Raw genomic sequence first — 25,174 nt, 5'->3', positions numbered from 1 at the left:
CATGCTAATTTATTCATCTACAAATGGTGCATTACTATCAGCTAGCTATATTTGTCTCTTTATCCCACAAGGGTATTGTATAAAGTGATCTGAAATGCCCTACTTATATCAAGATACAATGTATCTACAACCATGGCTGATACATAATAAACACCTTTTTAAAATATGTTTGTCACATTCTCAAGCCATGTTGAGACTTAAACTAATTTCTTCTACTGAAAGACCCAAAACTTTTAAAACTATATTTTAAAAACCCTTGGCAATTTTATCAGTTGCAGAGATACAACAGATCCAACCAACTCTTATTTCACTCTTTTCTCTTTCCCAGGAGAGTAGTTATTTAATTGGAAAGGGGGGGAAAAAAAACATTGGCAGTCCATTCTAGAATTCTGCCAGACTTCAAGTCAGTAATTTACAACAGTGCTTAAAGCTTCAACACAGTAATTTATAGCATTATTCTCAAACTTTAATGTACATATAAATCACGCAGGGTTCTTGTTAAAACAAAGGTTCTAATTCTGTAGATCTGCTGTGAGATTTACAGTGCTGCATTCTAACAAGCTCTTGGGTGATGTCAGTGCTGCTGGTGGATACAACACAGTTTAAATGCCAGGATCATAGGATTCCACTCTCTCCTTTCTTTTAACTGCTGGGATTAGGTTTATCACTTGTCTGGCTCTTTTCCTATTTCCCCATGAGTTCTTAAAGATAAAAATTAAGTATCTTAATTACAATAGTGATAACACTGATGTGTGTTTTGTTTTTTTAATTCCAATACTCTGAGGTAAATTTCATCTTGACCTTTCAACTGGATTAGACTTGATTTATATGACTATTGCTCTCTTTCTGTCTTTCTATCTACCATAAATTATAGATCCCTTAATCTTTTTTTTTAATCCTTTCCAATTGGATACTTACCCTCCTGGGAAAGAGGAAAGAGTGAAATAAGAGTTCATTGGACTTGCTTTCTCTCTACAACTGATAAACCTGAATCACCTAATCTAAAAGGCAAATAGAGAAATTTAATCACTAAAGGTATTCAGCAACTTAGTAGGTGCATCAGACTAAAAGCTGGAACTCTTGGTTGCTTTCTTATAAAAGCTCAACTAGAACAAAGTCTGCAATTCTATATTTCCATTCTATCATGTAGTTCAGAGTAACCTCCCCTCTATTTCAATAAGCAATCATAAAACAAAATCCAGTATTTCCCTGGGTTAATTATCTAAACATAACTTAGCAAGACCCAGAATGCATTTCATTTTTGTCATTATTATATGGTAAAAGCAAAAGAGAAAGCCTAAGGAAAATTTTAAGGAAACCTAATATCAGTAACATTACTATGTCATAAAATATCATTGCAGAATTTCTCAGGAGGAAAAACAGTATAAGAAGGAGAAAAAGAAGGTGCAAGAGATGTGTAATATGACAGTAGTAGTATTAGTTCATCAACGCTACCAAAAAGATTTAAATATGATTTTCCACTTAAAAATTTTTATCATATAAAATAGAATTGTTACACATTTTTTGTTCATTAGCATAATCATTTCTCCCAAGAAATACAAATTATATTAACAGACTTATCCATTTCCAAAAAGCTTAAGGTTGAGAAAAATTGTCAAATCAGTCACTATTTTCAGTATGATTCCCAGCATATAAGCAACAACAAATAATAGTGAAGAATAAGTAGTTCATGAAAACATTTGATTTAGGCCAAGGTCACCTTTAATCGTGCAATCAGAATCCAGAATCTAAGAAATTAAATTTTAATAGTGGTATCCCCTTAGCGAGTGTGTATGTGTGTATGTATATGTATGTGTGCACATGCGTGTGTGCGCGGCACACACACACACACACACAAATAAGAATAGGGATTGCTCATCTAAGTTCTTGGGCTTTCCCATCCTCCTCATTTAGGTCTCATACCCATTTTCCTTCTGGATACCTCAGATAATTCTTGGTCTGATAATTTCCTTCCTCAGTTGCTTCTAATTTGGGCTTACGTGCTGGTTTCATCCTATGAAATTAAACATTAGCATAACTAGTAGTAGATGAAAAGTAACTGGATCTCAGTTCTCTTAGAAGAAAACTCAGCTGAAAATTAGGAGCCCCATGCCCTGCCCTCAGCTCCACCAGCGATCAGCAGTGTAATCTTGGGCAAATCACTGAAGCCACAGTTCACCTAAAAGGGTTGTCATTAGGAATAAGTGAGAACATGTAAGTGGCAAAGACTACGGGAAACAGCCCATTTGGTATGAAGGCGATAGCGGCCAAAGACCCTGCTATAAAATGGCTATATTGCCTTGAGTAGCCCTCTGTTCCTCTTTCTTCATGTACAAAATGGTAATAATTAGTCTATCTTGCCTGTCTCAGACAGCTTCATTTGATGACTGACTGAAATAGAAACTATAAAATGTTTGATATATAAGCTATTAAATGACTATTACTGACAAACACTATACAAATTTAAGCCCTATTCTGTTTTTTTTTTAAAAAAAAAAAAAAGATTTTAAAAATTCCAACTATACAGAAGTACTAGGACATAGAAATCGAAGTACACTAATGTTCTATTCTACTTTTTCTGAGGTTTATTCCTCTTTTTCCTCTTAAGATGAAACCACTTGATAGATTGAATTGGTTTTCACAGTGTATATTTAGAATCAGTATTCTGAATTTGACTCTAAGGCAATTAAATCACAACCACAAGCCACACACCTGCAGGGTTTTCTGCAAATAGATTTAAAAGAAAAAAATCTGACATTAACATTTGTACTTTAAATGAAATTCTTTTAAACAGAGTTTATGCATACTGGTTTATGCAAAATTTGTTATTGACCTATATTATATTCGTGTGCTTATGGAAATGGAAAAGGTTTTTAATAACTAATCCACCATAATAAAAGAGAAAGGGGAGAGAGAGAGGGGGAGGGAGGGGAGAGAGAGAGGGGGAGGGAGGGGAGAGGGACGAGGGAGAGAAAGAAGGTGCACATTTGTGTTGAGAGTAAATCCAAGAAATCACAAATAGCCTTAACATTACCATCCAGGAAAGTCTGTTCAAGATAATCAATGATCTGAGTGGCCTCACAAATTATGTTTTCCCCGTGGATAAGGACAGGCACTTCTCCAGTTGAGTTCAAACGCATAAACCAAGGCTCATTGTGCTCACTCAGGGGCAGACTTACATCATGTTCCTCGCACTTCAATGCCTTTTCAGCAATTACCAAACGCACCTGGAAGAGTTCACAAGGGTTACTGCAGTGCAGATAAGCTTTCCCCGTTAAATGACTTCCTGGATACTACTAAGCAGCCTTGCTGGGCTTCCAGAGATATTAACATTTTAAAAGTTCTTTATAATGATAACTATTCATAGAACGAATAAGTGAGATGTATTCCAGGGTCCTACTCTTAAAAAAAAAAAAAAAAAAAAAAAAAGAGAGAGAGAGAGAGAGAAGACAAAGTACTGAAAATGATTCTGTCTGTATTGATTATAGTCACCTTTCCCATCACCACCACTTTATGTCCTAAACCTCATTATGGGTCCTTCCCCGACAAGAGGTTTAAGTACAGGTATCCTGGGCCTTGATGGAGAGAGTGAATTTTAGGAAGAGTGAAGAAGGGAGAGTTAAAAAAGAATATAGATTATTAAGCGGTTGAATTAAGGCGCCTCCGTCTGCCAGACTCAACAGGGCCCGGCGCGCAAGGTCCAGAGAGGCCTTTCAGATTCTGAAAGTGATGCTTTCTCATTGCATGTCACGACTGGCAGTGTTGGGTCACTCCCTTTCCATCCCAGACGGATTCTCCCGCCTTTTCCCAAAGCTCACCCCAGCCCCGGAGCGCGTGCCCGCCGGGTTAGGACTCCGGAGGCGGGTTTCTGGGTAGGCCGGCGTGGCCCGGCGACACCCAGCGGGAGCTGTCCCGGTGCTGAAACCCGATCCGCGCGGCCCCAGGCAGCCGAGGCCTGTACCTTTTGAGAGCTGAAGGAATGCGTCCAGTGGTACAGAATGAGCTTAACCTCCGCGTCGGACTTGCCTTCCGCCATCAAGGGCGCTCCCGCCCTCTGCTCGTCCTGCCTCCGAGCCATTGCGGAGTGCTGGAGCGCAGGGAGCCTCGCCCGTCCGCCCTGCGCTTCTCCCACCCACGCCGCCTGGCGGAGCCTCTCTAGGTTTGCCCCGACGCCTGGTGGGGGGACGATGAAGAGACCTCTGGGAAGTGTAGTTTTCACCCGCGAGAAGCTGCGGGGCCGAGGCCGCAGAGAAGCAGAGCTCTGCTCGCGCACGAGAGCCTGGAGCGCGGCAGTCAGCTGGCAGGCGTAACTGGGAGTATTTTAGGTTAAAAAAAAAATCTAAAATATGAGTCCCTGGTTATTACGGTGAGTAAGGGAAAGATGGAGATAGCAAATTACTCATTGGCTTTGGAGGTTGTTTGGGTAGAAGGGAGCAGTTTCCCAAGATACTTAGGGCTCTTTGGTGAAAAGGAAGTTCCGGTGACAGATTAATCAGGACCAATGAGTTTTCACTAGAAGATGCTCTCATGAAAAAGAAAAAAAAAAAAAAACATAAACAATAGCGATGTAAAACAGACTAGTTGTTAAACACAAAATTTTACAGCAGAACTACCTGGACTTATGTCCTAATTTTTTTCCTCTTCCCCATTTTTGAAGTGGAGGTAATTTTATTTTGCTCATAAGATTTTTGCAAGAACTTAATACTTAAATAAAATGTTTAAACACTCAGCTGGCACGTTGTAGACACGTAATATTATTCACAAGCTCAGTTGCCTTATAAAAGTCTCTTTATAGTCATAGGCAGAATCATGCTTTCATACTAATTACCATTGTATACCTCTTAAGATTTGGCATCATAGTAAACTGATAACATTTTTAGTAAATACATATAAATAGGATCATGAAATAAATCCCTGTGTAATTTGTGCAGCAAACATTGAGTACCTACTATTTTCCAGGTATTTTACTAGATCCGGGAATACAAAGTTGTGTGTGACCTGAAACCTGGCACCCAAAATATAATTCTGGTGGCAGAGACAACAAATAGATAAGCACAATAAAGATTAAAACTGTCTTAGGGCAAGCACAAGATACTGTGAAAAAGGAAGGGATGGTGCCCAGCCCAGATAGGAAGGGCCACTAGGAGACACAAAAATCTCCTGAGGTTCTTCCAAAGAGTGCAATAAAGACAGCACTTCATTTGTTCCCTGTAATTTTTACAATTTTAAAAGATTTTTTACTGTCTTCATATATTCTTATATTAGTTTAAATGCTTAAGCAAAAGGGATCTTGCAAAATTTGTTTTTTAATCAGGTCACTGCCCCCACCTCACCCTAGGCCTAGTATTGAGTCCAGGTCCTCAAGCATGCCAAGCAAGTGCTCTACCATTGAGCTCCACCCTCAGTTTGCTTTAAAGTAGAAGGGGAATGAACAAACTTTGAAATTAGACAGAATAGATCTTAAAGTCAGCTGTCACTCTGCTGTCCCTTCAGCTTTTACTTCATCACATATAAAATATGTGTAAAAATATGTGCCAACCCAGAATGCCATGGGAACTGGAGGAGAGAATTGTACCAAGAAAAAAGCACCAAGACACTGCCTGGAATGTAGCAGTTGATGGAAAGGTGCCTAAGAGCCCTTCCACTGACAGGAAAAGACATCATGCTACACTGAATCCTCTCTTTTTAGGCCTCACAATTCTTACAACTACAGTACCTATATAATCCTCCCATTCTTCAGAAGAAGAACTGTATTTTTAATTTCCCAACCCCAGATTCTGCAATATATTATATAGTTCCTTTTTCCTTGATTTTACTAAATCACCTCAATATTTGAATAAATGCAACACTCATGTTGAGCCATCTAATGCTTGCAGCTGAAAGAGGCCTGACAACAAAACCCTGGTTCATCAAACACTAAGAACTTCCTTCTCCATTACATCTTCCCAGTAGCAAAACCATATAGTGGACATTGAATGAACCACCTGATTGCTCTGTCGGTGTTTAGTACCAAGTATTCATATTCATTGGCAATGTAAACATGTGAAGGGCCTCTGAAGGGAAATTTATCAATATGCATCAAAAATCTTCAAAATGGACATAACTTATGTCAATTCCTGTATTTTCAGTTTAAGGAAAAACTAACAAAATCTCCAGTTGGCCCTAAAAACATCTATTTTCCACTTCTTCTTTGGTAATAGAAAATTTTAGCAAAGCACGTGGCTGCTGAGAATAAAAACTGCATTTCCCAGGCTACACTGCAGCTAAATGTGGCCCTATGACTGTATTCAAACAAAAGGGCATGGATGTGCCACACACATGTTCTAAGAATCATCCTCACAGAGGCAGCCAGATGTTTGCCTCCTCATCCCCATCTCCATCCTGCCCCCAGGAAAGTGGACACTGACTTAGATGAGGAGGAAGGAGGCCACACACTAGGAATGGCTAAGTCATGAGCTGGGAGGGAAATAACCTATGAAGACACTGGGGAGCAGAACTACCATAACCACCTCCATCTCCAAAGCTCCATACTTAAAAATATATATATAAGCCATCTGGATTAAGGCAGTGTTTTAGTGAGCTTTCCCATTGCTACAAAAAAAGACCTGAAAAGAACAATTTTAGAAGAGGAAGAGTTCATTTGATGCATAGTTTCAGAACTCTCAGTTCATAGAAGGCTGGCTGCATTCCTTTGAACTCAAGGTGAGGCAGAACATCATGGTGGAAGAGTGTAGTGTGTGGTGGAGGAAAGCAGCTCAGGTAATGACAATCAGGAAGCAGAGTGTTTTAGTCAGCATTTTCGCTGCTGTGACTAAAAGGTCCAAACCAGAACAACTGTAGAGGAGGAAAGATTTATTTAGGGGCTCACAGTTTCAGAGGTCTCAATCCATAGGCAACAGGCTCCATTTCTCAGGACTCTTGGTGACGCAAGACATCATGGTGGAAGAGTATGGCAGAGGGAAGCAGCTCACATGATGATCAGAAAGCTAAGAAAGGTCTCAACTTGCTAGATAGAAATATATACCCCAAAGCCATGCCCCCAATTCCCACCTCCTCCAGCCATACCCTATCACTTCAGTTACCACTAAGTTAATCCCCATCAGAGGGTTAATTCACCGATTGGGTTAAGACTCTCACAACCCAAACATTTCTCCTCTGAACCTTCTTGCATTGTCTCAGACGTGAGCTTTTGGGGGACACCTTACATCCAAACCATAACAACAAAGTTCAGCATTGCTCACCAGAGACAAAATATAAACTCCAAAGGCATGCCCCCCAATGACCTACCACTCAGCCACACCCTATCTGCCTACAGATACCACCCAGTTAATCCTTATCAGTGGATTAATGCACTGATTAAGTTAAGATTCTCATAACCAACCCAATCATTTCACCTCCAAACTTTCTTGCATTGTCTCACACATGCACTTTTGGGGGACAACACATATCTAAACCATAATAGGCAGTGTTATTTGGGGTTTTCCAGATGCTTATGTCTTAACTTCTTCTCACTAATATATCAACTTTGTGAAATACAAGTGGTTTCTATTTCTTTATGCTTCTGTAGATTCTAATTTTTCTATAATTGGATATGTATTGTTTTTACCTCTTAAAGATGTGAACACTAAAAGAATATCATTTCCTTTTATTTTTGTATCCCAGTAAAAACCACTGGTAGGTAATACAAAAATCATATTATCTATTCAGGTGTTAGTTCAGAGCTTCTATTAAATTGTCTTTATATTCTGTACTATGTATGTCCTAGCATTATTGTGGGCTCCCAGAGGATAGAAGCCAGATTCAGGAAAATTAATGTTTCAATATACATTTAGTGAACACCACATGTTCCAGGCATAGTACTGGATGCAGAAGACATGGAGTTAAAACTCACGGTCACTGGCCCTATGTGGAAGGAGAAAAATAACATTTAAATGTAGTGTTGTAATAGCTTAAATATTTAAATTATGAGAGCAAAGGACCTAACACGGAGAGGCTTCCCAGAAGAGGCGATAATCTCTACCACAACTAGTATTATACTAAGGGGGCTGTGGCCGCAGCTCAGTGGTAGAGCACCTGCCTCACACCTGTGAGGCACTGGGTTTGATCCTCAGCACCAAATAAAATAAAGGCATTCTGTCTACCTACAACTACAAAAAAATTTTTTTAAACGGCTTTGAGGGTATCCCTGTGAAAGTATGATATTAGGACAGTTGCCAATATACCCAGTGTTGTGCTGCCATTAGCTCATGATAGCTGAATGTTAAATTTTCAGGAATTTTGCAAGCTGAATTTCAATCCAGCCATTACTAAAAATTAATCAAATTGATTTTTTTACTTAATAAATTATTTTTAAAGAAATACTCAAAATTCATCACTCCCTAATTATCTTATTATCTATGCTCTTGAGTTTATTTATGTATTATATCTACATGATGAAAATAGTATATAAGGGTATGCTATTGTGCATCTCTTCCTAACTCTTTGTTCAATGATACTATGTTAGTAGTTTGAAATTTGCCATAGTAGTATTTATAGTACAGAAATCCGTACATGGTATGCTTCTTTTTCCCCAGAGAATTGGTTGTTAAACATTTACTGACATACCTTGGAATGTATCTCTTATTCAGTATTTAATAAATTGTTTTTTATGATGATAGCCAGGAAAATCCTGATTAAATCTGTGAATGAGGGGCTGGGGTTGTGGCTCAGCAGTAGAGCACTTGCCTAGCACGGGCAAGACCCTGGGTTCCATCCTCAGCACTGCATAAAAATAAATTAATTAATTAATTAAAGATATTGTGTCCAACTACAACTAAAAAATAAATACTAAAAGAAATCTGTGAATGAGTACATTTGTATACTAATCTGCTTTTATCACTTCTTCCTGTCCCAACCAACTTTAGTTCTATTTCCTTCTCCATTTCTCAGACACCCACTGTCTTAGGTACCTTTCATTATTTTCACTGTGCTTAGGAAGAAAGTGGATACGCACACAGCAATCTGTCCACTATGGAACACTGAGCACTTTCTCTAGCACATCTTCCCAGTAGAAATTTTAAAACCATGAAGTAGATACTGCATTAATACTTTATAAACAAATGGCATAAAACTTTTGCATCTAAAGAATACATATCACTTTCTTATAACTTAGTTTTATCTTTATGACAATCCATAATTGATAGTTGCGACACACTCCTTTTTTTTATGCAGTGTTGAGGATCATGCATGCTAGGCAAGTACTCTACCATCCTGGAAATGAGATTTAGTAGCTGAGAAATTAGTCCAAAATCCTAGAGTCAGTGAAAAAACTATAACTCAAAAATGAATTTCTTACTACTAGTCAGTATTATTTTCTACAATATTATAATAGCCCTAAACCAAGGAGTGTTGAACTTTCAAGCTATAGACCACTTGAACTGGGCTTTGGGGAAAATATAGCCACTTTCTTGGAAACTATTCCACATAGATATATACATTTCTATGAGAGCTCTTATCAACTATGATATCAAACCACTATTTATGTTTTTCATGTTCATTAGACTAAGCCTTTTAAGGCTTAGGACAAGGATTCAATATTATTCATTTTATATCACCAGGAATCCAGAATAGTGCTTGGTACATAAAAGATGCATCCAAATTGCCTATTAATTGATGGAGAAAAAGAATAGGTAATCAACATCAATAAAACAGTGACAAATAATAATAAGTTGTAGGCTGGTAGCCTACTGCTGTAGAAATGCTATGTGTGATATAGTGATTTTCATTTGACAAATTTGATATTTACAAATCTGGATTGTGGATCATGACTCTGTAAATTGACAGTCTTTTATGTTACTAGTTATTATAGCACCTTATCATTTAAATGTTTTTGAGTGAATGAAGTCCAAATGGATTTGATTTGCCATAGTAGTATAAATACTACTATGGCAAATTTCAAACTATTACCAAGATGTTTTAAAACAACATACATAACTTCTCTGCGTCTGAGTCACCTTACCTATTAAATTATGATAAAATTATAATAAAAATCTACTAGATATTTTGGCTACATAGATAGACATTCCAAGTTTGGGAAAGTTCCTTGACCTTGACAATTATGATTTCTGCACTTTCCTCTTTCAATAAGATTTTGATTTAATTATATACTATTGTTGTGACTCAATGATGTGTGTGTGTGTGTGTGTGTATATATATATATATATATATATATATATATATATATATATACACACACACACACACACATTATGTTAAGTCTTGTTACTGATCTTAAAGATTTTGAGGTAATCTTTATTTATTAAGTAATACTTGTTTTTTTTTAATGAAGGTCATCTAAACCAGATATATTGAAACATGACAAATTAGAATATCCTTATGGTTTTTGATTTTTAATGCACTATTATGAATGACCACAAGAGGTCTCTATTTTTAAAGAAAAGAACATCCCATGGCTATATTTCTTGACAAATTAGAAAACAGACATGGCGATATTCTCCAAAGAATATATTTAACTAAGCAAGTTCAAAAGCAGATCTTCCAAAATTAAAAATATATATATCTTTTAAACATATAGAAAAATTAAATTGTCTCCATTTTATCCTGACAGTAACAGTGTTACTACTAAGCAAAAATAAATTAGTTTACCTGTTTTGCCTTGACCCATGCCAGTAATCTAATCCATGTGAATTACATAGGATTTACATACAGTAAAAAAAAAAAAGGCAGGGTGTATTCACTCACATTAAATAGGTATGAGAAATCAAGCACACTGCAAACTAGTCATACTGTGACCAAAAGCACACTGTGCACAAGAGCTCAGTGACCAAGATGTAGTGGCATGAGAAATCTGTATGTGTCAAAGGGGCTTTTCACCATGTGTGAAACCAAGGCATATGTAGACCAGGGAATGCGCACTCCACCCCAAACAAAGGAGGGTTCCTCATTTAGAAATGATTCTCACATTTTTTTTATCTTAAATATGAAGACAATTCCTGTTATCTGATATTTTCAAGGATCTGCAAAACTCTAAGCATTATCTAGTTAAGAGAGATAAAAGATGGCTCATAAAGTACATTGATTTGGTACAAAAATTGCAATGGTTCTGGCTATTTTACCAGAGCTCTAATCACCCTGGCTTCCATATTTAATTTATCACAGTAGTTCCCAAAGTGTGGTCCTCTGATGAGCAATCCATCATTGCCTGGGAACTGGTTAAAAATGCACATTCTACATAATCATTAGCTCTGGGGGTAGGGCCCAGCAATCTGTGTTTTAAAGTCATCCAGGTTTCGTTGGTGCACATAAGGTTTGACAACTATCAATTTAGTGTATTAACAGTTCTCAGCCTCTTGTTTTACCATCTGTAAAATTTGTAAAGCAGTCTAGTGTGTGAAAGTGAAAAGGCTGACTTAATTGTGCCTGGAAGAAAACGTTAAATAATTTGGAACAACCTCTACAAAACAGGTAAAAGCCTATGGTGCCAAGTCATAAGGTGCCAAGCCACCAGTTAGAGTTCCCAAGATCAAGATGTGAAAACTTTACCACTCTTCCCTAAAAATGTGCAATTTTTCACCTGTTGGCTTCTAAGCAAATGCTACAGTGATCAACAATAGCCATGTTTCCTCTGGTTTTTCTTACAACCCAGAGCAAATTATCATGTCAAGCATAACTTGTTAATTCAAGAGACTCTAGCAGTGAGGTTATTACAAATTACAATAATTGAATCTTCTGATTTCCCAAAGAATAAATAACAATGCTAACAATATGCTAAAATCTTTGTTTCTTAGTAGAAAATTCACTTTGAGCAATATTTCTAATGGAAAGCAGTTAACATCTATCTACCTGTTTCCACTCATCTCTACAGTCATGAAAGATGTACGTGTTCAGAATACATGTGTATGGACCATATGAAATTCAAACAGATGTATTTGCACTACTAGATTACTAATTTTTTGGAATATTTACTGTGTACCAGGTACTGTTTTGAGGGCTTTGTATGTATATTGCATTTAACACTTGGAAAATCCCTTAAAGACAGAGAAAAATATCATCCCTATTTTATCAATGAGGATATTGAAGCAGAGAGTGGCCAGTTAAACTTCACAAACTCACACTATTAGTAGTGTCAAAACTGACTCTTAAACCCAGAAGTCTGGTCTAGAGATCATTTTCTTACACAACCCAGCCTCACTATATAAAGCACAATCATGGTCAGCAACTATGGCTCCCCTAGTCTCACAAATATTACCTAATCCTTAAGTCACTGAGTGTTTTAATGCAGGAATAAAATTGTTTAGAGTGCATAGAAAATATTGGGGGAAGGAGGATGAAAAGAATATCTTCCTAAAAATAAGATAACACTTATTACAAATTTGTATCAACATTCCTATTATAAGACAGGAGTTCCTTCTAAAATTTACAAAGTGCCTTTATAAATAGCACTCATTTGATGGCCCAACAACTCCCTTTTAGAGATAAGGAATGGGAATTGAGGTGTGGAGTTGTCCATCCACTAATAAATGGTAGAGCTGAAATTAAAACACAAGGCTCATAGCTCCAAATTCCACACATACTCTACTACATCTGCAGCCTCAGTGTTGCCCACTCCTTGCCTCAGTCTGTGCATGGGCCAGCTCCTCAGCACCCTCTTTATACACTGGCATCAAAGTATAAAGACTTCTCTTCTTTTACTGACTTCTGTTCAGTTACTTGAGTTACAGTGATGAATCTGGACATTGTTGGTCTAGTACTGTGGGGTCTTCCTATTGTGAGTACAGTGGCCAAGGTTATACTTCACTGTGTCATTTCTCCATGTCAACTTAGCATTATTCTCCAGGCTGGCATACTGAGAAGTAGTTAAGAGCTCAGACTTTACAGTCAGAACTAATTCCAGTCCTGGTTTCACCAATCACCAGCTACATGATCGTGGGCACAGTAAAGAAATTATACCACCTTTATTGGCATATTGTGAGGATTGTGATTTTTTTAAAGTTAAGTATTTAGCACAATGTTTACACATGATATAGAAAAATCAATAATGATAGGAAGGTAAAAATAATTGATTTTTAAATATTCTGGGTAAATGTTTTCTCCTGGAGGATCTATCCTGCTAGATTGTTTGCACTTTTGAAGTTCATTTTTAAAAAAATCTAATGATTTAACATGAATCCTAGCCATTTGGACTTCAATGACACATATGAAATAAACTCTCTGAGGTAGATAATAAACTTTCTAATGACAGAAAAGACATGATAAAATCCTTAGAAACTACTCATACATCCACGAGTACATTTCATGCTGTGCCTGTTGAGTAGATCATTAAAAGAACACTTGATGGTTGTATCAATATTCTGCAAACAGCACTGATTACATGAATGAAGGTAAGCAAAATCTAAAAAAAATGGGGTCACATCCCAGTGTGCTCTACTATTGGAATAAAACTAGTAACATCACTAACATTTCCTTCATTAATGCAACAAGAGTGAAGAGCTTTATTTAGAAATGTTTGCAACTATAAAATTCTCTAGATTTTTTTAGACATAATTTTGGAAAAAGCATATTCCACAGAGTATACTTCATGCTTAAGCTCGAAATTGCAGCTTTTAATTAGGTATATTTCCTAAAGCTAGTGCTTTCTTCCTAAATTAAAATGTGCTTGTGTACATTTTAAGTATTCTTTCATCACTACAGAATGCCCTTCTCTCAGTGGAAGTTGCCTATTTCTAGCTATTTCCCAATAAATGATTCAGGGAGTCTTCCCAGACACTTGGTTTTCTCATTCTTTTTTTTTTTTATGCTTAAAGGAATCTTTCTAGGAATGTAAGATCATTCAGTGCCTATCTTTGTAATTCAAATTAGAATATTTAATAATACATTGGAATTTATTTTTTCAAATGTCCTTCTCTGTGTGTGTGTGTGTTTGTGTGTGTGTGTGTGTGTGTGTGTGTGTGTGTGTTTTAGTCAATAAATAAAAAGTGATTAATTTATGTCTGCATTGTCTCTGGCCATATGAGAAAAATGGCACTAAAATTCAGACAGAAGCTTCAAAGAAGGAAATTGCTAATGTTGCAAAGGGTTGCTCTAAGTAAGATTTTACTTTGTGAAGGTAAAAATAGGACAAGATAAGATTCTGGGCAGGCGCAGATTCTGGGCACCAAATAGTCATCTATGTTCCTTTGGCATCAACTTCGACACACTGGCATGATATTTTTCTTAGCCATCCAACATCACCAAGGATATTGAGAGAACAAACACAGGAGCTAGTGCTATAAAAGCCTACTTCACTTATCTTGTTGGTCTTAAGATCCTAAAGAAACTGAGATAACAGAAACAATAGAACACAGTGCTGGATTTCATGTTGCATCCAACTCTAAAGCACATTGGCTTTCATTTTTTAAAATGCTGTATTTTTCAAATAAAGTCAATACTGTGAGAAAAGGTGAATTTAAATCCTCAGCATGTAACTGAGACAAACAAAATCATGGAGTTGAGTCTGTGCCTATTAAAGCTACATGAAAGAAATAGGTGACGTGGTTAAAATGAGCCATCTTCCAGTGATTCCCTGTAGGGACGGACTGGAGAGATCAGTAGACCACAAAGACCACAGAGAGGAAGAGAATGGCTTTATAAGAAACTATCATTTCAGAGCAGGGAAGTTTAACAGAGAAAGGAAAAAAAGTCAGATTCAGGTGATGCTTTGATTTCCAAAGCACTTGGGAAGAATCAGCTACACAGGCTAGCTTAAAAACTTTGCAACCTAAGAGGCTGCCAGATGCAGGTTATGAAAATGGAAAAACCCAGTCCTGCCAATTCCAAGTGACAAAGAAGGTAAAGATGGTAAAACCACAATTACCTGGAGAAGAGACTACACAATGTATAAAGTCCAAATATAGTGAAAATGGACAGATGAAGGTGAAGTACCCAAAGTCCCAGAAGTGTCTAGAACCCAATGGCCAAGTCTGGAAAGGACACTTGAGTTTTGAAGGGAGGGAGATGCCCCTTCCTCTGAGATCTCCCAGAGCAAAGATGCTGATTCTGTACAATGAAGTGGCTGAAATACGATGGGCTCTCTTTAAATAACTGATGACCAACGACAGCCCTCTTTTTCACCTTCCTCATTACGCGTGTGCCTTGATGGCTAGGGCAGCTGCAGATAGCAGCAAGTTCTCAGACATGCAGGGGACTTCTCGGCTCAGCTCTTAAGAGCCTTCTGCCAGCTGTCTTGAAAGCTGATTTAGGATGTCCTCCCCTGAGGCCTGGAGGGTGGCGAGTCTCTGTGGTGGGGTCTGTGGCCTGTGCCCTCTTCCTGTGCTAAGTCACAGCTCTGAAATCAAGCCTCTAAGTGAGCATCAACTTTTGTACACAATTCCTCCAATCCCCCGAGCCACCCCTTGTAGCCAGTAGGCCTGTCGGGTGCCGTAAATGTGATCCCGTCTGTCGTTTCAGCCTCGGCTGAAGATCGACATGGCCATATTTATTGCTGTTGCTATTCTAGGGGCTGGATGACGTTGTTCTCCCCTTGTGGCTAAGCACTGCCTGTTCATCTTTCACCGCTCCCTCCAAGTCTACAAGGGCTGAAACCAGTGATACAAATAGATTCCATCAGGAGGAAAGTTCAAATGAGAAGTTCTGAGGCATTTCTAGATCCATCTGTGGTATGTTATTAAAAGTTTTCAATCCTGTTGTCCCCTATTCTAAATGTGTACTCTTAGCATCCCACGATTACCATAAAAACAGCTCTTGGTGGTAAGTTTGCTATGGAATGGAAACAAGGGTAAAGGGGGAAAACAACTTGACGGATAAGGACAACTTAGAAATTTGGCAAATGTTGACTTTTTCACTGCTAAGTGTTGGGAGTGTCCAAATGTTACCAGAACACTTGAAGATTTTCCACTTGCCTGGGTGTGACCTCAGTCCCTCCAGTCTTCCCTACTAAGACACGCTTCTTTTGTGACGTGAAAGAGACTAAATGACAAGCCACATATGCTCCAATTAAGGTTACAATGATACAGGGCACAGGTGACAGATCCTGGGAAGTAACTATATACAGGTTTTCTAAATGAAGAACTTGGACACACAAATAACTAATTACAACATGCGTTACCCACACCAAGGAAGGGTGACTCTGACTTGACTGCTAACCCCTCCTCATTCCCAACTGGAATCTTCTGTCACAGCTCATATCCGTCCATGTCTGTCTCCACCTGGAAGATCACCGTAGCTAAGCCTCTCTAAACTTCTTGTGCCTTCCACAAATCCAATTTGAAATTGGAGAATTTATAGTGTAGGTAATGGGAGCAATGGCGATGCCCATGGGCTCTGGGTTTGAACACCCACCCATAGCCCAGCTGCCTCCATTTCCCTTATAAAGTGATAATAGTAACCACTTTATGGGCTTGTTGGGAGAATTCTATGAGGAAGATGTGTGCAAAAGCAATTAGAAAAACTAAAAGCCAGAGCCAGGAGGCTTGTTTTCATTTTAGAGCAGGGAGGTTTTACTCTGGCAAGTTTCCTTGGGAGCAGTCGTAGTACATCTTCATCTATCTGTTCTTTTAAAGGACAATACAGAGTTGTGCTCCAGATTCAGTGTTTCTGGCTGCCTGCCGGGGAAATACCGCTCCAATATCCTGGGTATTATTTAAAGTGCACTATCAGCAGGCAGCCTGCTAATTTTTTCCTGAAAATTCCATAAACTATAGAATTACTCAAATGAAAGCACTTACGACAGAGACTATCCTGAATGTTAAAGTGGAAGATACATCAATGTAGAGCACAGATTGGTTTGCTTTTACTCGTTATGTCTTTTGTTTGCCATCTCTTCTCAACTGCATATCTCTGCATTGTTACATCTCATATATGTAAAAATGGAACTGTTTTATGTCTCAAGGACCAAAATTCATCTCTCTAGAGACCCATTTCCACTAATGATGAAAAAATATATATTTTACCTTTTAGAGTAACTCAGCCATCTCCAGTACAATACCGATCTCCTAGGGGTAAATATTCAGTCAGCCTTCTCCTCTCCTTTGGTAGTGGAGGGAGTGTGGGAATCAACCTAATCTTCTGGTGGTTTAGTGTTCTCCTGGCCTCAGAGGAGGGGCATCTGGTTTTAGAGCCATCCTCTGGTCCTCACTGACCTCCCTTGAGGTGTCTTGTCCAGCTGGATGTTTGGGATTTGACCTCTGGTCTTGCTACAGCTGCTGAAAGATTCATATCTAGGGTCACTCATGGTCAGTCTTCCCAACACGGTCAGGCATGGTCAGCGTGTAGCTGTCCACCCCTCCTCACCAAAGCTGACTCAAACTTGGCTCTAACTGATCTTCTAAATACAGCCATGACTCCCATCCAGTCCTTTGCCTCTGTGATGTCCACCCACAGCCTTACCTCAATTGAGACAAGGTGGGGCAGATATTTATATGACCCACAATCAACAAGTGGTGGATGCAGGCTGCCCCCAAAAGTTCACATGACCTCCAGCTGCAAGGCCCTCTTTTGGCTGAGGAAAATTCTTGAGCAAGGAGCCAGCTGAGAGGCATTGGCTGTGGACACTCACAGCAGCTAGGGAAACCAGTGCCCTGTCCAGGGGGCCTGTCCAGGGAGCCTGGCCAGTGCTTTCGGGTCCAATAGAGGGCTACCCATTCTCTATCTGCCCAAATATGCCACACCATCTTCTCTGTCTTGGGGTAGCTATGCTGGGTTGGCTCCGATTATTTTTTTTAATTTGTTCTAATTATATGTTGACAGTAGAATACATTTTGATATATCAGACATAAATGGAGTATAACTTCTCATTCTTCTGGTTGTACATGATGTAGAGTTACACAGGTCATGTGATCATATATGCACATAGGGTAATAATGTCCGATTCAGTCTACCATCATTCCTACCCCCATACCTCCTCCCCTCCCTTCACTCCCCTCTATCTAGTCCCAAGTACCTCTATTCTCCCATCCCCGCTTATTGTGCATTAGCATCTGCATGTCAGAGAAAACATTCAGCCTTTGGTTCTTTAGGATTGGTTTATTATTTGATAAATCTTATCACATCTCTCCCCAGGTATTCAGGAAGGAAGTATTGTTAGAGACATTTCCATTCTCAGATTCTCAGAATATCTTGAAATTTCTCTCAAACTGTCCCCAAAGCTCTCCAAACTGTTCTGATACCATATCCTATAACTTTCCTCATCTGTGTTTCACAGTAAAAAACAAAACAAAACAAAGAAAAAAACGAACAATTACTTCCAATTGGCAACCTTCAGGAAAACTTTTAATTTTTTTTCTTTCTCAGTGATGCCTGAATCTGACAAATATTAGTCTTCATCTCTTGCATATCATTTCTCTTCATCTATTTTTGTTGTTGTTCTGGAGATTTAATCCAGAGGCCTTTTACCACTGAGCCACATCCCCAGCCCTTTTGGTTTTTTTATTTAGAGACAGGGTCTCACTAAATTGCTTAGGGCCTCACCCTAAGTTGCTGAGGCTGATCTTCAACTCGGAATCCTCTTTCCTCAGCCTCCTGAGGCACTGGGATTACAGGTGTGCACCATCACGCCTGGCATGCAAATCATTTCTTCTAAAGTTAAAATCTGCTTTCAAGTAGATTCAAATCTACTTCCTTTGAACCTTGCCCTGAAGAATGAATGCTGTTGATGGACAGGAAGACTTGTGATCACTTGGAACTGTGAAAACTTAGCTTTAGTTGATATTTCAAGCATATTAATCTGATCATCCAAATAGAGACTACTCCTTTATTTTTTATTATTTGCCTTGTCACAAAATGCACATTTCCTTTATGGCTGCTGTTTGTATTTGATAAAATATACAAACTATTGAAAACTCTCAACTTTGCAGAGCCCCTACTCTAACGTCTATGAGAGCTGTTCTTTGTGTGCCTGAGGGCAGGGTTCAGGTTTCCCAAAGCTCTTAAAACTTTCTTCCCACGCCCCAGTGGATGGGTTTGTACCTGCTACTGCTCAAAGCCTTTTCAGTCCCCTGTCCATGAAGGCAGTCCTCTTGGTGGCCTCTTTCTAATCTCGTCTGTCCTGGAGATCACAAGGAGAATCCACAAGGACTGTGACCTCATCCAAACTGGCCTCTCCTTACACTCAGATCTTCATGACCCCTCCTGGCCTACCAAACTTTGAGTTCTAATGATCCCTTTTTAGAAAGTTAGAAGGAACAAGTTATTCTGCCCCATGGCTCTATGTGAGAAGAGATAGCTTCCCTTTTTACCTCTAGGAAGTCTCTGGGAATGATCTGTTCTTTATTTAGGATGTTTTCCAAACACAAGTTCACTCACGCATGGGAGTTCACCCATGTATTCTAAGGGGTCTGGAAAAACTCTCCAGATTTTTCATCTCGATGACCGTTATTTGATTTTAGGGTTGATCTTGTGTTTATGTTTAGGCTGACTTTGGCACTGACTCCTTCTACTTTGATGGTTTCTGACTAATGAGGAGAGAGGCAGGCCTACTATGAAACTGGTGCTTCTCCACCAAGCATAGCCAAATGGTGTGCTGGTGCACTGTACAGAGGCTTCCTAAGAGAGCAGAGTCCTCAGCGGCAGCCACAGGATGCTGTGCTGAACTCGGGGGAAGCTGTACCTCCGTGGGCAGTACCCTAACATTTCAAAATGCATAACATCATCTGTCACATTAAATTCAGGTTGTTAATTTCAATATTATTGCTTCAGTTTGGGTTGGCTTTATGTTGTAAATAAACTATAAGCATACACAAGTTTACCTTATTTTTTATTTGTTCTAAGTAGTTACACATGACAGTAGAAGGCATTTTGATACATCATACCTAAATGGAGTATAACTTCTCATTCTTCTGGTTGTTCATGATGTAGAATCACAGGGTTCATATAATCATATATGCACACAGGGTAATAATGTCTGATTGATTCTACTATTGTTCCTACCCCCAGACCCCCTCCCTTCACTTCACTCCCTTCTGTCTAATCCAAAGTACCTCTATCCTTCCCTAGCCCCACCCCCACCCCACTTACTGTGAATTAGCAGTTGACCTTATTTTTTACTTATGGAAGTACATATAAACAACCATTGTAAATCTATTTTTTATTATTAGAGTTTTATTGTTATACATAGTATTTGGGTTCATGCCAACAAACTCACACATGCCTGGAAATCAATTTCAGCTCATGATCCCTACCTTATTCCTCTCCCTCTCCCTTCCCATCCTCCCACCCCTCTCCCATTCTTCCTCTTCTCTACTAGACTTCCTTTAGCTCCTCTATTAATTTCTATTTGATTGGTTGTTATGTTACTTATCCTTCCTTTCCCTTTTCATTATTTTACTCTACCTTCCACATATGGGAGAAAACATTCGAATTTTGAGTTTCTGAGCTTGGCAAACTTCACTTAGCACCACAGTCTCATTTCTATCCATTTACCAGCAAGTGCCATAATTTCATTCTTTTTAATGGCTGAGGTAAATCTAAATAAAAAAAAGAAATTATTAAAGTTACCATAGGAGAGAGGTCTAGGTGCATTTTTATTTTCCTCCCCCAAGTTATCTGTGAATTTCTCCAGTTTGTAAGACACTGGTTCATAGAAGAGGGACCCCATCTTGCCTCAGGGTATGCATTAGAATCAATAGGGAGAGGCAGACATTAAAGACCTTTCCCGTATTCTCCAGTACTACGCTTCTTCCTCTTCTGTTCTCTCTGCTCCATCCCCAGCTATGGGGAAGGCAACTAAACAGCTTCTTACTGAGCTCTCAAACAGATCACAAACAGACCCTGGTCCCTACTTTCTGCCCAGCATCACCTCTGAGACCTTGTCCTTGGCCCAATGAGCCATACCATAAGGTCCTTTTCTTGGTCCCTTCAATGCACCAAGCTCTTTTCTACATCTTCTCCTCCAGTTGATCTGCTTCCTTTCCTGGCCATCCCTACTCATCCCTCAGAGCTTATCTGGACTTTCATCTCCTTACAGAAAAATTGGAGCAATATCTGTTGGATGGATGGTAGATGATGGATGGATGGAAGGAGAGAAGAATGAATTGGTGGATGGAGATGCCTTCCCTGACTTTTTAATCTAAATGAAAACGTCCCTTTCTATTCTTCCTTATAGCACTATTTTTCCTTCTGTAGCACAGCATTTGCAATGTGTATTGATTCAGTATCCATCTCCTCAGAGGACTACACATTCCACAAAGGCAGAAAATTAATGACTTTATACCTATTACTGGAGATCCCATTTAGAAGGCACCTGCAGTCTACATACAGTATTAAGTAAATGAACAAAAAGAATACCTGAAGATTAGATTCACATCACTGAAACAGCTGCAAGGAGGGAGAATGATCTTTTGTAACATTTTAAAATCTTTTAATTAATGGATTATATTAACATGAAACAATCCAAAAGAATGATAAATTTTGAGGAAAAGTAATGTGTTTCCTTTGGAAAAAAGTCACAAACTAAAACATCACTTGCAGATGGCCTCCTTGGACAATAATCATAGATAAAATATACACCATAATCAGTATGAAAATGATTTCAAAGGCTATAGATTTCTTCAAGCAAAATTTAGTTACTGCTTGATAGAATAGGTCTTAGGGTAAATGTAATTCAACTGTCACCAAACTACTCATTCATAATTATAGAAAAGATTTTTTCCTCTAACAGGCATAAATTTATTTATTATTTATTTATTTGCATCAGGAATTAAACCCAGGACGCTTAACCACTGAGCCACATCCTTGACCTTCTACTGTTTATTTTAAGACAGGGTCTCAAAAACTTGCTTAGGGCCTCACTAAGTTGCTGAGTCTGGCCTTGAACTTGTGATCTTCTTGCCTCAGCCTTGAAAGTCACTGGGATTATAGGTATTCACCACCACTCCTGGCTCTAACAAAAAAAAAAATTTAAAGAGTAACTTGAAAAAAATTTGAAGAGTTGTCCCAGGATCATTTGGACACATTCACTTCTTGTGTGTTCAGTCCTCCGTCCCAACACTGCTCCAACTCCCAGGAGTGATGGAGGAAAAACAGGTCCTAGAGATGCAGGCACTCAGGAGCAGGGGAGGCCAATGTGCCTGGCAGAAACAATACCCAGAAATGGCAAGGTCATGGGAAACTTGCCAGTCAGATCAGTGCTTTAATTGTAAAGGTACTGGAAACCCAAGAGCTGAGGCAGTGGGAACTCTCACCCATGGGCAGAGTTCTTCTGGGCTTAGTCCCTATGTCCTGCCACTTCTCCAAGGTGGGTAAAGGAGACAGATTTCTCAAGACCAGTGGTTCCAAGAGACACCACACCTCCCTGAGGTCAGGCTCCAGGCACTGGACAAGAGACGGAGACCTTGCAAGTCCACTCACTGGTCTGCTCTACAGTTTTCAGTTTCATTGATATCTCAGTTGCAAGGCTACCTCATTAGCGTTTTGTTTTATTCTGTACATATTTACCATCTAGTATACATTTATCCATTTAGGAGACACACTCTTAGTTTGTACTTTTGAATTTTGCTTTTAAAATGATAAGTAGGAAGGTATTGTTTGTAATTTGCAAAGCACTTGCAGAAAAAAATTCATGCAAAAAAGATGAAGTCATACTAGGATCATGAGTACAGAGCAACTTAAATGTATTGGATTAGTGTATAGAATCAAAGGAAGTCCACATGAGAGAATTTCCCTAAAGCAAAGTTTCTGTTCATAAAAACACAGATTCCTGGTCCCCATTAGAAACCCAGAGAATCAGAATACATCTAGAGAGAAACCTTGCCATGTATATATTTAACAAGTTCTACCTGGTGATTGTCAGCAGGGTAGTTTTTGAAATGTTCCTTCAGTAATAATTTCATCAGAGAAATACATCATGATCACTAGGAAATTCTCAGAATGTATGTGATGGAACCACACTTATAGATTTTACTAGGGGCAAAGTAAAGGGTGTAACTTGCATAGGGAGCTTTTGAAAAAGTTCACCATAGGATTATTACCTTCACTTCCATGAAATATTCCTTCCAATCCTAAAGGAATATTTCATATGGATCTAAGGTGTAGAAATAGGGTAGAATTTATCATGGGCTGTTACATGGATGGAAATGGTAGTACACACTTCTCTCTAGAGAGAGCAAAACTTTCAAACAAGCAAATACAGCAAGACTGGCACACCAGCATACAGCTGGAAGTTTCTAAATGTCCACTTCTGTCACAGCCAGCAGATAGTCTTTGAATTATTTCATGAATGAGTCAGAAATCACTCATACCATCTGGATTACCCAGGCAGTCTTTTTTCATTTGGGACAGTAAGTTTTGGAGGGTCCTAAAATTCACTGGGTCTGTCTCTGCATTGCTTCACACCTGTTATTGCACCATCAGCCAACTGACAGTGCTAATCAATCACATATACAGGATCATTTTTAAATCATGAAATATAATAAAATGCTCAGAAGCTAAAGATTTATATTTCAATTTATTTTTTCGGATTTCAATTTAATTAGCAATAAGCGGTATAATTTCAAGGTACAAAATAAAAGCAAAGCAAATTGCTCTTTAGTGAAGTTTTCCACTCCCATCCCCTTTTTCTTTGTATCTTTACAGGTTTAAATACCACATACCAATACAGCAAAATATTGCATGACACATACCTTGTTTTGTACCTTGCTTTTTTCTACCCAGTAGATCTTGGGGATTTTTCCATATTGGTACATAGAAAATTTCCTCATTCTTCTTCAAAGACCATGAGATCTAAATTTCAATTCAAATTCTATGAAGTCCTGGATTAGACTTTTCATCTCTCCCTGACTAGGACCCTTATGTGTTTCTGTTTCTTAAAGATCAGTTAAGATCTTTAATTGGCATATAAATTCAGACCTCCAAGAAACAAATACCAGGACAGATTTAGGAAAATAAGAGATTTACCACATACACATACATGTGTATGTTAAGGGTAGAACCCATAGGAAACATGGATAGATGGGGAAAGCCTCTGGGTCATAATGCAGGTCTGAAACTGGTGAAAGGGAAAGAGAGAAGGAAGAATTGTGCCAAGGAGCCTCAGACTGCAACAGCCCTAAGAAAGTTTCAGCTAGGTCAATAGGGAGATCAGAAAGTATTACCCATCAGAGGAGGCATGAGATGAGAAGGAGTGACCCAACTTTTGTTATCCCACTGTGCTCAGTTATTGGCTGGAAACAGCTTGGGTAGCCTGTGGCATTGCCAAGAATACTGTGAGGGATCCAAACCTGCAGCAGCTTGAGGCTGTTCATCAACCTCACTCCTTGCAGCAAATTCTCTTGGAGGAGGATCTCTGAATGGTGCATATCCATGACCACCACATGGTCCCCAAACCATTGCAAAGATCATCTCCACATGTTTGGCAGCAGCTCCCGTGAGCCTCTCTTCCTGAAAAGAAGCTTTGAAAAGGGAAATTAACAGGCCAATAGCAGCCCCTTTGCTATAGTTGATTTTGAGGCTACAAATGGTTCTCATCTTCTCCCTCATCTCCATTCTAAATTCCTCTCACCCCCAAGTATGACATCAGCAGGTTCTGGTGGTTTCTCTCGTGGTGTGACCCAAACCTTCATTTCAGGAAAGAATGAACCCTTTGTACGTCACACCCTTCTCACATGTGTATCCATAGTAACAAGGCACCAGCAGAGAGCAAAGAAGCACTCTAGTGCATTAGCTGGGATCTACACATACTCCCTTCTGTCCCCATCATATAAAAATCATCCTTGTCAGTATGGTGATTATTCTTTTCATCTGATGGTCTCTGGGCATAAGTCACTGAAGTCTGCCAGGCAGCAGACATAGGTTGTAGTTCAAAAGAATTCCTGCTTTTTACTCTAGATTCTCTTCTAGGGACCCAGAAGAGTCCAGTTGCCTCTGCTTGGCTGCAGGCAGGGTTTGGTGAGGCTTCTTCTGGGGCCCTGGCCCTGTGTGAGCACTATGGGTTATCAGAAGCCTAGGTGGCCAGGTGGAGATGGGACTCTTGAAGATGTTGCCTTTTCGGGCACAGAAAAGATAAAAAAGCCTGAGTAAGTCACTGGATAAGACCAACTAGGTACTGATGCTTCCATCTCTTAGTTCCCTAGTGTACATATTCTTCCTATTAGAGATAATGTCATAGAGCAGTCTTATTTAGTGCATATATTGCACCCCAAAAGACACAACTGCATCTTTGCAGATTATACCAGAAAACTGCAACTTT

The 25,174-nt window shown here is 39.0% G+C and overlaps 1 protein-coding gene across 7 annotated transcripts in view; it reads right to left on the bottom strand.

Annotated features, from left to right (window-relative positions):
- GDAP1 (ganglioside induced differentiation associated protein 1) overlaps nt 1–25,174 on the bottom strand; it is a 47,811-nt gene that overhangs the window by 13,540 nt on the left and 9,097 nt on the right. Inside the window, exons 1-2 of one of the 7 annotated variants that reach the window (XM_081266551.1) lie at nt 3,962–4,158; nt 3,035–3,227 (exon numbers count right to left, since the gene is read on the bottom strand). The exons of 1 other annotated variant lie outside the window; for it this stretch is intronic. In XM_081266551.1, coding sequence (XP_081122677.1) covers nt 3,035–3,227; nt 3,962–4,078 — 310 coding nt within the window. In that variant the 5' untranslated portion in view covers nt 4,079–4,158. Of the gene's footprint in view, nt 1–3,034; nt 3,228–3,961; nt 4,159–25,174 lie in introns of those variants that run through there. 5 more of the 7 variants (XM_081266557.1, XM_081266553.1, XM_081266556.1 and 2 more) reach the window with 5 other exon arrangements.

The sequence above is a fragment of the Spermophilus citellus genome, assembly GCF_964194105.1.
Source record: "Spermophilus citellus genome assembly, chromosome: 14".
Classification (NCBI taxonomy): domain Eukaryota; kingdom Metazoa; phylum Chordata; class Mammalia; order Rodentia; family Sciuridae; genus Spermophilus; species Spermophilus citellus.
The sequence above is the reverse complement of the archived record's forward strand: the minus strand, read 5'-3'. Positions and strand labels throughout refer to the sequence as shown.